Raw genomic sequence first — 16,598 nt, 5'->3', positions numbered from 1 at the left:
GAAGCCTCTGTGATGTTTGAGGTGGCCAATTAGAGGCGGATTTTACTATTTTTATTTACAGGCGAAAAGGAATTTCAAAAAGCTAATTTTATCTCAAGCACACAGTAATTTTGGTTTCTGGTAATGTATACGCACAAAACCAGCTAGCAGTCTCTCTACACAGAAATGATCGAACAAAATGAATATGTAGTATTCAGATAGAATGCTTCTTGTGCTCATTTAGGCCTCCTATCTTGTAAAAGGTATAGAAAAATATCGTTCAAAAGAAAAATCATATCCAGGACTAACAGCTATTACCATGGAGCAATAAACTCTGGTGCATCTTGCGCTGTAGTTTATTGCTCTTGGGCACCACATCCTCATATGTACCTGGGTCTGCAGCATGTTAAACTGGGTCAGAGCAGCCGCAGTTGGCAGGAGTCTGGGGGTCAGCCTGCCAGCCTGGGGCTTCTCTGACCAGGCTCATTGTGCTGCGGAGGGGCTGCCTGGGCATGGGGGTTCCCCAGTGTGGAGCTAGTCAGCAGACAGTCCCCACACTGAAGCACCCTAGTACCGTAGCCAGCCTCTCCAGTACCTACACATACAGCGTTGCTGTGGAGTAAAAAACCCCGCAGCAGGATAGTATTTGTAAATACAAGTTTATTCTGTCCTAATAGCACTGTATGTGTAAAGTCTGATGTTTTACAGCAGAGTTAATAAGGCAGCTCCACAGTAAACATCTCATGTAGATGTGCCCAGTGTTTATGTTATTAAAAGAAATATTCCCTATTATAAACTTCATATTCATTTATTATTATTATTATTAAGGATTCTGGCTAAAAGCCATGCTCCTGAAATTAACCTCATATTACTAACTATGCTAATAAAACACAATTTAAAACTATGTGAAGATAAGAAATATACAGGTGAGATCTGGAAAAGAACATGGGCACCTCCTGGTAGAATTGACAGAATTTTAGTGCCTAAATCCAAAACGGTGATGCTGAAAACCTCTGCTTAGTTGCCACCTAACCCTAGAGGCAACTGAATTCTATCAGTATTTCAGTTTGGGATTTTAACGCTCCCTAAAAGTTCTACTCCTGGACCTGTTCAGAAACACCTGAGTTTTAACAGGGCTGTTAAAACTCCTTGTTCCCTAAGCTCAATCTGATCTACAAACTTGGTCTGAATCCCTTGAGGGAACTTGACATGGTTGGCATTCTCAGAGTATGTCTGTCATTCACCAATAACAGCAGCCACTGCTCTCTTTTAAGACAATTAGTGGAGGAAAAGGTGGTACTAATGGACCCCCTTTTATAGAATAGCTTAGTGGTTAAAGCAGGAAACCTGGGTTCAATTTCCTCTTTAGCCTAAGGAGATTCTTACCTGGGAGCAGAATTCCTGGGTTCCAGTCCCTGCTCCCAACACTGTTTCTGAATTTTGCATGAAACAGATGTAAGTTAAAAGAAGGTACCATTTGAAGGCACCTGAATTCAGGGGATGGGTGGGATTAAGGACTAGCCCCTGTCTCCATTGTTTCCTTTTGTTGATGGCTCCCTGCTTAGCATGCTCTCTTTTTTGTATCCCATTCTGGGGCGTCTACCTCACCTCAAGCACTAGCTAGAAAGCCTAGTACAGGGCTCTACATTCCATTTGGGTACACAGGGACCTAGGTTAGGCATTATGGTGTCTAACTTTAAAATTGCCTAAGTTCTGTACTAGATGTGGTCCCATGTAAATAAAATTTGGCAGAGCTGTGGCTGTTGAATTTCAGCATTATTCACTATTAGATGTCAGACATTCATTTATCATATTGCCTGAAAAAAAATGTCATTTGTTCTGTATGTTCACCCCATCCCCCATCAGCAGGGAGCAACTTTGTTAGCCCCAGGAAGAAGCGGACTTTGTTTAAAAAAAAGAATTCAAAATGGAAGAAAGGGATTTATCCATAAAATGGTAATTGGTAAAAAGATTTTCAGGGGTTTGTTCTGTAGAAAAACTTAAGGATAATTACAAATAATACAAATACTAAAGCAACTTCCAATGAAGGATCTCAAGATTTTACAAATATTAGTGAATGCAACTCTACAAACTAATTACATATGATTTTTTATTCCTATCTTGTAGGCAGTAGTAGGAAAGATTTAGCAATGATTAATGTTTTTTGGACATCTCAGTACTTGAGCCCTCAACTGTAAAGAAACTGATTTGCAAAAGGATTCAGTATTTTCTGAAAGTCAAGCTTTTTTATAAGGCATCTCACCTTACGCTCCCAAAATTATTACTTACTATTGAAAAGGTAGGCTGGCCTGGTTTTCTGATTACTCTGGTTACAGGGTTGCCTTTGCATGGCCAGAAAAACAAGTTCAGCCAGTTGTGGCTGGACATACTAATAATAGTCTCTTATTAAGAATCAAAATTTGTGGCATAACACTTGTTTATTTGCCTACTGTATACTACCCCATGCCTAAAATCCTACACATTCAAAGGTCCATAACTCTTTTAAACATACAATTTTAAAAATAATTAATTCCCCAAGCTTCCCCCCCCCCCAGTGTTTCAAAACACTAATCAGTTGATTTAGGCTCAGTTTGACTGTCTGAGGGGCTGAGCCCCACTTCCCCTACCAGCCAGCTAGCAGTGCTGGCTCATTTTCTTCCCTGAATGCTTAACCACAGACTTCTGTCTTTCCAGATTGTTTCAAAAAACATACAACCTCATGTTAAAAAGCCTTTTGACAACTTACATTCCCACTTGGTCAGTAAGTATTTGTAATCTCCCACCAGGAGGAGATTTGGAATGCCACATCTGTACATTTATTATGCTTTTCAAGCAGCCACCCTTCCCTCCTTCATGTCATGAAATTCAGGAACATAGTGGTGTCTGATTAAGGAATCATATGTCTATTTAAACATAATTATGCATTTTAACTGCACTGAGCCCAACTCCATTTCTAAGTGGGAAAGAGAGCTTGCATATATACAGACCAAAGGCCAGCATATAATAGCCCCATTAAACAGTCAAAAACCCTAGAGGAAATAGTAAATAGTAAATGTGGTGAAATAAGGCATCTCTGAAAATGAATCAAACTATAATGATATTACAGATTTTTTTCCCCTTAACTTTGTAAACAAGTTGTAATGCTCCTTGCTTTATCCCATCATCTGTGGCCAGAGGCTGAGTTTATGTGGTTCTGTATACAACCAACTGTAATCAGGGTAACGAAGGAATTCAGGGAAGGCTTGAATCTGTAGCCATAGAGATTTATGTGCCAGGAGGAAATGTTCTGATGAGCTGGAGCCCACCAAACCATGATAAATGAGGGCTGCAACAAGGTTAGGTAATCAACACAGGCAGAGGGACACAATGCAGGCTCCAGAGAGTGAGATATATGTGGGAAACACCACACATACTAGACCAAATCAGATTGTTGTTGAAATATAGACACAGTACTAGGATGTTTGATGGCCCATAAATAATGCAGTGAGAATAAAATTTGCCTACCTGACCTATATCTTTGCCACCTGGATATACTTTGTCTTACTAGGCAAGGCAGGGAAATATTTAATTAGCAGAGACTTGCACCACTGAATTAAGACTGTCAGTGCCTATGTTTTTTTTCCCCCATCTGTGTCTGTACCTAGTGCTAACATACGCATCTAGGTGGGAGATCATAATTGCCTTTATATCCCTTGAAGATCAGGTAAGTCCTTGTATGTAGTGTCTTCTTTTGGGTGTCTGTCTCAAATTCTGCCTTGTGATATCATCAGTCAGTGGCGGGGTAAACAATTATGTTGTTTCTTTAGCATAGTTGTGCTTCCTGAGTAAAACAATAGCATCCTCATTCTAAAACCTACATGCTGTCAGTTGACTGAAGATGAATGGACATGTTTAGGCTAAAAGTCCTACTTTGAGGGTTATTTATGCACGAGGGGATGATCTGATGCAGAATGCCATCCCTCTCCTCTACCTGCAGCCCATGCTGAAATGTTTAGCTGGATTGGGACCTCATCCAGTTTATGACATCAGCATTCAAATATTCACTTGGCTGATAGATAATACAAAGATGTTAACATCCTCAGGGTTAACTCTGCTTTTGTGAAATGGGTAGAGAAGAAACAAAAGTTAATTTAAAAGCCCACTTCCAAAAACAATTTGTGCCCAAACATACCTGCAACATACTTGGAGCATTTGCTTTTATTCAAGGGGCTCTAAAGGGACTATTCTCAACAGCAAAAGCAAACAGGTTTCCTTAGTTATATAGTGGGTACGCCTACACGAGACATCTTTTGCGGAGCTGACTAAATAGCTCTGCAGTAAAACGTCAGTCTCTGCCATAGCATAGTACCGCCAGATGCAAGTACTATCCTATGATGGAGTTATTTACTCCACTGCAATGCACATGTAGATGCTGACGGGGCTGGCTGGAGCATGAAGATGGTTTAGTGCAGGGGCTGCCTGCCAGCTAGCCCTGCACTGGAATTCCCTCATGCCCCAGCCAGCCCCTCCTCAGCATGTTTAGCTGGGTCAGAGCAGCCTTGGGCTGCCAGGCTGACCCCTGGGCCCTGCCAGCCAGGACTGTTCCAACCCAACTCAATGTACTGCAGTCCTGGGCGCAAATGAAGATGTGGCACCCAGGAGCAATAAACTCTGGTGCACACCGCATTGGAGTTTATTCAGCTGTATTAATTGCATGTGTAGATGTACCTAGTATGTCTGTGGTAAGAAAACACTAATACTTTAAAAACAGCTCTAAATTTAAATTTCTTATAATTTAGTAGGGAATTTCTTCTGAATCTCATAACCCTCAAAATAACCACTACTCTATTGCTGAGAAATTTATAAGAACTCAAACAACAACCACTCTTTAAATATGACACATAAGTAATGTTGTGAAATCTTGTGTTGGCTTTGCAGTTTCAGTTACCTAATGAATACAATTCACAGAAATGACACCATTCATCAAACTGATGTAAAAACAAAACAGTAAGTCAAAAAGTAAACTGAGAAAACCATAATCATTTCAGCTCCATCAGAAATGCAAAAAAGGAAAATATTAGTGTTCTCTAAATTAAAATAAGCAGGGCAAGAGATTATTTTCAAGCCCTTATCAAGTATTGCAAACAATTAAGAATTTTAAAAGTATTGTGTGTTGGCAGTATGTTCAGCTGGTTACCAGTATTCATTCAAAAGGCTGCTATAAAAAAGTTCTTTATGAACAATTCTGTAGAAGGTATTGAACTGTAATATAAAATATTCAACTTCATTTAAATTAGCATGAAAGTAATGTCTAAAACAACAAAAATAGCTAGTAAAACTGAACTTGACCTCAAATTCTGTACCTAAGCTTTGGATTCAAATTCTGATCTTACTTACACCAATTTACATCAGAATACTTCTTCCAGTGTCACATCAATTTCAAAAGATTTAAACCAGTTTAGCTAGTAGTAAAGTTTGAGTCAATAGCTTTGGAATGATTTGAATCAAAACCCTTGACTGAAAAACTCCCAAACTTAAGTCTAGTGCGGGATGGTCTGATACAGCTAAATTCTTCCCCAAAGAATCCAGTCTAGTTCTTTATTAGCCCATACCTGAAGCAACCAATTTCACATTGAAGCCCAAGTGTAACATTTGTGAGATTTTAAATCTGTTTTGGGAATCACTTTAAATACTAGCACTTTATTTCTACAGCAAGTTATTTTCAAGTTGGAACTTGTCTGAAGTGTTAAGAATTTCCAACGAATAAAGAGTAAGTAACTAGATTAAGCAGTTTTACTTATCTAGTCCATTGCCCAGAACATTAAATAAAATACATTAGGGTAAGTTATCTCAACGTGGGAAAATGTTAGATAACCTCTACGATCGCTTTTAACTGCAGTGCAAACTTTTGTAATTACAAGGGACACTGTAATGTCCTATTACCAAATAGATGTTTCTGAGTTTACCAGTATTTTTCCCACTGTTATCCTTTAAATGTCAAAGGGCTTTCATCAAGAGAGGCATTACATACAAAAGACACATAGACATGTGCAGAGAGGCTGCTCCGACACGCTGTAATTACAGTGCTCCAGCACACTCCAGCGTCACACGTATCAGCATCCCTGCGCTGGAAAAATGGTGGTGGGGCACTTTAACTAAAGCTTGTTTGATGAGCTTTAGTTAAAGTGCCCCCACTACCATTTTTCAAAAGATATACAGGCCTGATGTGGTGACGCTGATACATGTGACACTCCGGGCTCTTAGAGCTGCTCTAATTAACCCCGCCCCCCCAAACTCCTGGAGCACATGTATAAACACCCAAACGGGTTAGGGTAGGGAAGTCTGAGTTTTATAAAAGTAGAAGATGATGATGTGCCCTTTCGTTAATATGTGTCTATTCCCTTTCTTGTATGTACATATTCCTTAGGTATAGATTTTACCTGTAGTTGAAAGGAGGCAAATAATCATTTTACAATGGTAAAGATACTGAGGAAATAAAAAATACAAGTATTTTAAAATCTAACAAAGAAACTCATTAAAAACTGACTCTCACTGTAGTTTTATGGCTCAAATTATTACACCCTTACTGCCCAGTTCTGAAATGTTCTGAGAAATCTCTTAGGAAGTACAGAACAATCTCATTGACTATTTCAATCAGCAGTCGTGCCCAACCTTTTGATCCCCTGGGCTGGTTCACAGGCCAGATCCAATCTGTGGGTCTGGTACGGTGCACCAGGCTGGCGCCTGATCTGGTGCATGTGGCCAGCCCAGCTGGGGTCCAATTTGATGCATGAGGCTGGCCCAGCAAGGCTTGATCTGTCACATGGGTGGGGCTGACCTGGCCTGAATTTGTAAGATCTTACAAGTTCCTAGTAAGAATTTGAAAATTTGGTCCATCAATCTGGATGATGAATTCATCTATTGAAACATTTTGTCTCCAGTTTTTAAATTAATGCATTTCTGCTCTCTTTTTTTAAAAACAGAATTCCTGTTCCCAGACCCTGCACTTTTCCTCTGCTACCTCACAGTAGCAAGAAAACCTGATAGCACTGTGGAAGAAAGAATGATTTTAGTAAGGACTTAGAATCATAGAATCAATGGGAAGGGACCTAGACAGATTATCTAGTCTGACCCCCTGCCATGGGCAGGAAGGAGCACTGGGGGTGGCAGGGGTCATAAGACCCCAGCCAGGTGCCTATCCAGTCTCCTCTTGAAGATTTCCAGGGAAGGTGAGAGCACCACCTCTCTGGGAAGCCTATTCCAGGCTCTGGCCACCCTTGCAGTGAAGCAGTTCTTCCTAATATCTAACCTAAACCTATCCTCCCTCAGCTTGTGCCCATTGTTCCTGGTGACTCCAAGGGGGGCCCTGGTGAACAGACTTTCCCCGAGTCCCTGCTGCTGGCCCCTGATAAGGTTGTAGGCAGCCACAAAATCCCTCCTCAGTCTCTTCTTGCAGAGACTGAAGAGATTCAGATCCCCCAGCCTCTCCTCATAGGGCTGGCCACGGAGGCCCTCAGCCATACGAGTGGCCTCCTCTGGACCCTCTCCAGGTTCTCCACGTCCCTCCCAAAGTGCGGCGCCCAGAACTGGACACAGTACTCCAGGTGTGGCCTGACCAGTGCCACATAGAGGGGGAGCATGACCTCTCTGGACCTGTTAGTGATGCCCCTGTTGATGCATGACAGGGTGTGGTTGGCTCTGCCTATTGCTTCGTCGCATTGGCGACTCATATTCATCCTGGAGTCCATCCTGACTCCAAGATCCTGCTCTGCCTCTGTGCTGCTGAGAGGGTCAGCCCCTAACCTATAACCATAATGCTGGTTCCCTCTCCCCAGGTGCAGCACCCTGCACTTGTCCTTGTTGAACCACATCCTGTTCAGTTCAGGACTTGTGGTTATGCTTTCAAAGTAATGTTATAAAATAGTGTATAACCAAAGACTTTAAATATCATGAGGAGCTCCTTCATAGTACCTGCCCTTTAATGACATTTATCAGCCACTGTTTACCAAAAGGCCTATGTGATTATTATAACACCACCATTTTCTCAGTGGTGGCAGATGACAGAACAAGGAATAATGGTCTCTAGTTGCAGCAAGGGAAGTTTAGGATGGATATTAGGAAAAACTCTCTCACTAGGAGGGTGGTAAAGCACTGGAATGAGTTACCTAGAGAAGTGGTGGAAGCTCCATCCTTGGAGGTTTTTAAGATCCAGCTTGACAAAGCCCTGGCTGGAATGATCTAGTTGGGGATGGTCCTGCTTTGAGCAGGGGATTGAACTAGATGACCTCCTGAGGTTCCTTCCAATCCTAATTTTCTATGATTCTATTACACATACAAAAATAAATAACTTAAACTGAGTTCAATGACTCAACTATAGATTTCGAATCCTAAAGCCCTGTGTGAACTCCATTCTGTAGTTTAATATCAAATGAATTAAGACATTTTATAAAGCAGTGAACTCTGTAATACTCAATTAAATGTTGTACTAGAATGGATCACCATCACTAAGTGACAAAAAAAATTGTGGCACATCCAATGTGTATTCCTGTGAACCACTCTAGGCTAAAGTCTGTTTCCACTAAAGTCAATGAGAGCTTTGTCACTGACTCCAGTGGAAGCAGGATTGAACCAAAGTGCAATACAATACATGAAGTAGTTTGGTTTGACCTCTTTGAAGAAAACATCTGTTCTATATCACAGCCATCTGCAGTACTCTGTACTGCAGACTACAGCCATCTATTTTATACTACATACAAAATAGGGGGCCAATGCTGAACTATATAGGAGTTTTGTCTGAGTAAAGACTGGAGGATGAATCCTGTACTAAACAATCTAATTGTGTGATCTATGCACAGTAAGTACAGACCATCAGTGTTGTTAAAATTTTGCATTAGTAATTTTATTAAATACTTGAAATAATCTTCTTTCTCCATTGTTTTCTTCAGGGATTTTCTTGTTAATGGACACAGGCTATTGGTGTTTTAAAGTACTGTCCATATACACACGTATACATAACATCAGTGTTTCCATCCCTCTAAATCCACCCATGAGTCCAAGGAGATCAGTGGAATTGCTTAGGATTTACACAAAGGTAACTGAAAATAAATAGACAACAATGTCCACTTCCTTTCTCTCCTTCTTTGTTTCTGCATCCATTTATTCACCAGTCTCCAGGCTTCCAATACCAAACAGTGAACGAAGAGAACCATTTTTCTAATTTGCCTTCTAAATTTTCAGTTATTTTACTAAATCCTCTTATATTCATCCCATAAACTCCATCCCCTCAGTGCAAAACCCTGCCCATCTCTATGTTATGTGGATGTATATTTTTTCGTATAAACTATAGTATCTTTTTTAGGAATGAGGCAAGGAATGCAATAAAACACTTTTGGCCAACAAATTTTAGTCATCTTTGTTCCTTTCTCCCCCACTTTTTTAACATAAACAATCTGTTCTGAAAAGTCTTAACAGTCCCGTCTTTATAAGGTTAATTAGAATGGAATACTTTAGTGGAAGTATTAAAATAAGCTAAATATTTTAAGTGTCTAATTTATTACTATAACAGTCACATCCTTAGAAATATGTTAGGGCTCTTCACAGCATCTTTAATGGTAAAAAAGTTTACATTTGCAAAAGAAATTAGCCAATTTGCTTTGTATCCACTTTACTGTAGCTCATATTAATCAAGTTTTCTGGAGTTGAATGATTTAAGCATTTGACATCTGAAACTTCTGTGGCTTTTTGTATAAGCAAAGAAAACAGTGATAATGGACAACTTCCAGCTGCAAACCTCCTTTGACATTCTACAGGTTTTACTTTGACTAATGAATTCAAGTTTTCCAAAACAATAACTTGGTGATATGAAAAGAGACATTTCTTGCTGCTATGAAAGTATGAGCTTAAGTCTTGTATTTTACATTGACTCAAAAATGGAAAGTGAGAGTATTTAAATTTTATTTCCAAACACACATTTCATTTACCCTTGGGTTGCCAAGCACAATACAGTTGACTGAGAGACATTCACATGGTCTAAAAGGGCTTGGTACAGTCATCCTCTATGCTGATTGGTAATTACTGTCAGCTATTGCCTGGTTAGCTATTGACTGAGAGATGGTTATAATGACTGCAGGATAAGCTAAAGCAGATTGTGCAAATACATTGTAGAGAAAAGACATATTTTAAAGATAATAACCCAGCATATACTGGAAATAAATTAATTGTGAGCAGGGTCTACATCTTAAGGCATTATATCACTATCTCAGCCCAAGGGGGCAAAAGTTTTCTACAAGATCGCTCCCATCTACACATTACTGATACATCCACATTCACATACAAGTTTTAAAGTTATTTTTTTCCTCAAAAGTGTTTGATTGGGAATATTTTGTTTGATGCAATATGGCTGCAAATGGAAAAAAAATTGTTGGTTTCCTATTTCATCTTCTTTTGAAAACTGCTGTTTTGAGCTGATTGTTGGCCCTGATTTGCTTCCCATTTCAGCTAAAGTTTAAAACTATGTAATTCCAAGCAGATGAGCCTCGGAGTCTAACCCTATAATTATACCTTCTCTTTTTACCCTCTAACTTCAGACCTTCCATTTTGACTTTTTGATTCCCAGATCACAGAGTTTTAAAGTACACCTTGGCATTCAGGCAAGTCTGGCTCAACTAGACACGTTTATACAGTCTATATATCTGTAGCTGAGTTGTGAGAGGTACGTAAAACCCCTTCTGGTTAGCAAGCATGCACTCTTTCTCCAACCCCAAAAACAAAACACATACTCCAAGCCTATGATCTTTATTATTTATTGAGCACCATCTGTGTGCTTAGTACTGTACAAACAGAGAGAAAGACAATCGCTGCTCCCAGGGGACCATCTTACAGAGACAAATGTTCTCATATCTGCTGCCAACACTAAGGTTGAGTCAGCTGAGGTTACTAATTTTACTATTTTGGGCCCTGAGAAATTCTACTGAAAAAGACTGGATGCTGAAGAATACCTCAGTATTAAATCCACTTCTCAAAGGATGATGTAGTTTAGCAGGCTGAGGTATTCATTCAGAATCAGATCTTGCCCAAAGTCTCAAATAACATTAGGTATGTAAATCCATATTTAAGCACTTAATAAAGCTGATTTCCAGATGAAGAAAGCTGGAGATGTGGTGCTTACCACTATGGTAAACTGGGTCTGACTGTACATGACCAACTTGCTGCACCCAAGTTTGAAAAGTTTGGCTTGCATAACTTAAAATATGCCTGTTCCCATAACAGCTTTTTTTCAGAAGATATCTTTGCTCCAATGGTATGCTGAAGCTGTCTCAAAGCAGAATTTAGCATATTTTAAACTAAGGGGGTATAAAGAGCCTCAGTAATTTAAATCAAGTTATTATCATGAGCCCTAAACCCCATGCTTTAGTATCTATTAACTTTGCAGAAAAACCCCTCTATACATCCACGTCCAGTGATTGCTTGAGAATGGCATTCTGGCCTTGCTGACCTCTGTGACAAAGCTCCCGTGGACTTCCTTGCAGTTAGGATTTCACGGTAGGCTCTTAAAGTAGCATCCCAAACTGCAGGCAGTGCCACATACATAGATAGTGACACAATCAACAAAGAGCAGGGGACTTCCCGGACAATCCTGACAATCGCTGCTGTTCCGCACTTTACCCCAAAGGTCTGGTATCGGGTATCACTGAACAAGAAGGGTTGATGCCAAAGCGAAGGAAGTCCCCGTGTGTTTAGGACCCCCTCCGCTTTGAACAGACGACAGCAGGACGTTTCACACGGACCAAAGGCCCCCTTCCAAGAAGTGCCGGCATCAATGTGGGTGCAACTTGTTCCCTGAACGGAGCTTCCAGTGGCCCTTTCTAACCTCCCAACGTTTCGCCAGCCCATGTGTGGCAGCGGCCAGCAAGCTTGGCAGTGGAGGGTTGCACCTTCCATGTCTGACCAATCTCCTGGCTTGCGGAGGGAGACTGTGGAGTGGGGGGATTCCCAAACGCCCTACATAAGCCACCTCCGCTCCCTCCCAACTCGAGATGAACTCCTTCAGGCCAAGCGCAGGAGTCATGAACTCCTCCAGCCTCCCCGTCAGGGAGCCAAGCTCTGCTCCACCCGTGCCCAGCGCAGGTCCTCAACTAAGCAGAGGCAGCGCACTCCCCTCCCCACCGCAGCGCAGACACTCACCGTGCAGGAGCAGGGCTAGGAACAGGTACCTGACCAGGCTGCAGTAGGGAAAGGACATTTCCAGCTCTGCTCCTGCTGCTCTGGGAGCGGCGGCTCAGGCTTCCCGCGCCCCCCAGCGCCGAGGCATCCGCGCCCACAGCCCGGGCGTGCGGGCGGCTGCGGGCTCCGGGCCGGTCCCGGCGGCGGGGGCCAGCAGCGAGCGGGCGAGTCCTCCTGCCCGAGCCGCCTGCTGCAGCCGCGCCCCTCTCATGTGGGCACCGCTGCCCCCAGGGCTCCGGCCTGGCTGCCCCTGGGGCTGAGCTCTGCCTCCGCTCCCGCCTCTGGCCCCGGCTGCTGCTTCGCGGCTCCTCTTCATAGTTCCCCTTCCCGCAGGAGGGGGAGGAGGGGTCAGGGTCAGGGAGGTGGGGACTCCGCCAGCAGACGCCCTGACATGAAAGGCGAGCGGGGAGCCGCCTCCCCCGGCGCCTGGCCTGCAGCCAGCCTCGCTCCCTCCACACGCGGGGCTCCTCGCCTCCCGGCCCTCGCGCTCGCCCCCAGGGGAGCTGGAGGGAGGGGAGCTGGTCCTGCCTGCACGGGGGAGATGCACTTGCACAGCCCAGCCAGGTCCCCCAGGGAGGCAGACCTGATGCCCTCGGTGGTGGCAGGTGACAGAACAAGAAGCAATGGTGGTGGTGGTTGGGGTTGCGGGGGGGGAGGGAGGGGTCAAGTGGGTTGGAGACTAGGAACAGTTTTCCCATTAGGAGGGAAGTAAAGCACGGGAACAGGGTACCCGGGGGGGGGGTGGACTCTCCGTGCTTGGAGGTTTTTAAGACAAAGCCTTGGCTGCCACAAGCTCCTTGGGGATGGTCCTGCTTTGAGCAGGGGCTTGGCCTTGCTACTGCAGTGGTTCTCAACCTTTTTTTGTACCAGGACCCATGTGTAAACATCGGTGGCCAGTGCTGACCCGCTGCCCCCAAGCCCCAGCTCCCCAGTGTGTGGTGTTTGTAAGACCCAGGGGCCCCAAGCAGCCCCTTGCAGGCTGGGCTCTGCCAGCCATAGTTTCCCAAGTTTTTCTCCTTTAAAGGAGAATCTGTTTTTAAAGTTTGTTCATGACCCTTTCATATTCCTGCGACCCACTTTTGGGTCGTGACCCATGGGTGGAGAAATGCTGCACTAGATCAGGGTTTCCCAACCATTTTAGATCAAGGACCGGCAAACCGAGGACTGGCAAACTGCAGTCTGCAAGTGACTGGCATACTGCGGAGCGGCAGCCAACCCTTTAGCAAACCATTTTTTATACTCAGTTTTTGTCCACAGTATGCCAGTCACTTCCGGACTCCCGGTCCAGCAATCAATCCTCCTGCAGACTGGCAGCCAACCTGCCATGGCCCGGCATCAGGACATGGCTTGGGGTTTGGGAACCTCTGCACTAGATGACCTCCTGAGGTCCCTTCTTACACTCATTCTCTATGATTCTGTGATCTTGGCCAGAGGGGAAGGGCACAGTTCCCTTCATCCAACAGGCCCAGGTGGGGAGGGGGGGGGAAGCTCACCCTGGTGTTACCCCGTACCCTAGGGATTCTCAGCCAGGGTGCTGCCTTGAGATCCTTTCAAGGGTCTGTGGGGTGCCACACAATGTCAGCCCTTTTGGGTATGCAGAAAAGATAAACCCAGAGCAGTCAAATAGGAAGCCATGGTTTTAAAGCCCTTCTCAGTTCTTTGCAACAGCAGCTTTTGGTAATCGAAGAACACCTGAACACAGAGCTGGTATTGTCCAGGTGGTGCCTTGAGCCTAACGAGGGGCGCCTTGTGTTTAAAGAAGTTGAGATCTGCTGCGAGGCCTCATCCCACCATGGGCGAGAACTGCGGAGGAGCAGGTTGTCAATTATAAACAACCTTGTAAATCATGTAATGTGGCAAAGAGGATCTGAGCATCTGTATGTAAAATGGGATGGGAGTGGGGTGGAGAGGGAAGGTCTGATGGGAACATTCATTTAGTTGCCTGGAAAAAAAAAATCATACTACTAGCAAATATTTTTTAAGCCGCTATTCTGGAAAGGAACAAAGGTTGCCATCAGGTTTCAGATGACTGTACGTAAATAACATTTTTGAGCAGGTATTAATGTGGATATTTGCCTAAGCTATGTCCATTGATGGCAATCCATTGATGGGTTAGGGGGCAAAAAAAGAAGTAAGTATATTCTCTTGACTGTAAGAGGAAATGCGTGAAGGAGCTGTTACAATTCCTGTTGCAAGTTAGATAGCTTCTGACATGAAAGGCTTCTGAACTAAAATAGATGCCTAAGCTACCTTCTTTGGATTTCCCCTCTCCTTCCTGCATTGCAGGATGCCTGTTGTTGATTAGTTTTCCCTGTGATCTGGTTTAAGGCACCAGCTCTACACTTGTGCATGTACTTAAAATTATATTAGGCAAGAGATATAGTCATTAATTAGTCCTTCAAACCCCGTAGGTGTAAGCATTATTTTTCCTATTTATGCAAAGGGTAGAAATTGAGGCAGAAGCAATTAGTGAGTCTAATTTCTTGGTGTTTTTTCCTTTGCACAAGTGTTTCCCAAACTGTATTTTAGAGCACTTGCTGGAGATATGTGACATCACTCATCAGTGATAAGGGAAGACTGGAGCATGGTAAAATGTGCTAACTAAAGGGTGGGAGCCCTCTGTTTCTTCCATGTTTCCTGCTAAGAGAGAAGATGAACTTTTAAAACAGGAGAACATGCATCACACGAAATATAAAAATATACACACCTTTACTCAAAGTTCCCATTTCATATTCACCCAATCCCATAGTTACCAAAAAAGTGTTTTGGAAATGAGCATGAGAACAGACACAATATCTCATTCAGGATCAGGGTTGTACCTAGACTCCTGGTGGCTCCAAGTTAACTTTTAGTATCGGGCCCCCTTTGCCAGAGATAATGAGTTTTTTGTTGCATTTTGTTTAATTTTTGGGCCTTCTTTCTGTCCTGGCCCTGGGCGGCTGCCCAGTTCACCCATGTCTGTATCTGGTCCTGCTCAGGATGCATTAAAGTTCATAAAAGTATTTGGAAACCTGCCTTACACCTTGCTGCCTTAGGAGAAAGCATTAACTAATTACTATTGCTGCAGGCAATGCTTGCCTATTGGCAGTGATACATACCAGCAGGTCTCTCTCATCTGGAGATTTGGCAATCAATTTTTATCTATCATTTCACTGAGTGGAGGACTACATAAATCATGACAGGGCAATGTTTAAGTACAGTATAAGCACTAGGGGTGTGCAAAGTGGGCCCTATTCGATTTGGATTCAGCCCAAATCAGGGACAGTGATTCGATTAGTTGATTTGATTTGGATCACTGTCCCTGATTCAGTTCGGCTGAATCTGAAGATTTGATGCTGATTCGGAGAATCAGCGATTTGGACATAGACCCAGCTTTAAATACGCTTTCTACATATCTCAAGGTACCAGGCGTGGCTCATGAATGCTCAGTGCTGGGGTGCATGGAGCATCCCAAAGAAGTGAGGGGGGGGGCCTCCACATGCTCAATGGCGAACCTGGAAGTAGACAGGAAGTACTTCCGGCCCAATTCCGGGTCTGCCGGAGTGTGTGCTGGGCTTCCCCCCCATACTTCCCCTGGCTTGGCAATTGCCCATGAGGGGACCCCAGGTGCGCCCCCCCAGACCCAGGAGGCAGCAGTCGCTAAGCCAGGAGGGGGGGTGTGTGTGGGGAGTAGGGGGGGCAGCACATTCCGTGGCGGACCCGGATACAGGCTGGAAGTGCTTCTGGCCCACTTCCCAGGGCTGCTGCCAAGCATGCCGGGGAGCCCCCTGTGGTACTGTGGGACACTCAGTCAGCCCCAGCATTGCAGCGTTCACAGCTGCCTGGTACCTTGAGGTATGTAGAAAAAACATTTAAAGCTGTGTCTATGTCCAAATCTCCAAATCTTTCCAAATCTTTCTGAATCCATTTGGAGGATTCCTATTTGATTCGGAGAGATTAAAGGGTCCTCTGATTTGATCTGGATTTGGAGATTCGGCCACCAAATCAGGCCGAATCTCCTCCAAATCAAATCGGGGACCAAAGCTTTGCACAGCCTGAATAAGCACCTGATTCTTGGAGATCTGGCACATACTAGAACGTGTGTAACCCTGGCAACCAGCTTTCATTCACAAAATTCCTGCCATTTTGAGCAGGGCATGCAACAGGATAATATTTGTACAAAAAAGAGAGTACAAATACTGCTCAGTGTCCAACACTGAACATAGGGATAGGATTATTGAGGGCATGATACACATGATATAAGGAAGCTACATTGTGGGACTCTCCCACGTTGACACAGGTATGGATTGTGGCAATTAGCAGTGAATTTGTCTATATCTGTCACTTTGGAGTACCGTATGGATCTTTATCATTTCTCCTTTATTTCATCTAGGCAAAACAACTAGTCATAAAGCATTAAGAGCTCTAGTCTAGAATAT

At 43.6% G+C, this 16,598-nt stretch overlaps 1 protein-coding gene across 1 annotated transcript in view; it reads right to left on the bottom strand.

The window, feature by feature from the left end:
- APCDD1 (APC down-regulated 1) overlaps nt 1–12,521 on the bottom strand; it is a 43,775-nt gene extending 31,254 nt beyond the window's left edge. The window contains exon 1 of the mRNA XM_090039672.1: nt 12,142–12,521. Coding sequence (XP_089895798.1) covers nt 12,142–12,199 — 58 coding nt within the window. The 5' untranslated portion in view covers nt 12,200–12,521. The remainder of the gene's footprint in view (nt 1–12,141) is intronic.
- Between the last annotated feature and the right edge of the window lie 4,077 nt (nt 12,522–16,598).

This window comes from Crocodylus siamensis, chromosome 3 (genome assembly GCF_052110815.1).
Source record: "Crocodylus siamensis isolate JL-2025a chromosome 3, ASM5211081v1, whole genome shotgun sequence".
Taxonomy (NCBI): Eukaryota; Metazoa; Chordata; order Crocodylia; family Crocodylidae; genus Crocodylus; species Crocodylus siamensis.
The sequence above is the reverse complement of the archived record's forward strand: the minus strand, read 5'-3'. Positions and strand labels throughout refer to the sequence as shown.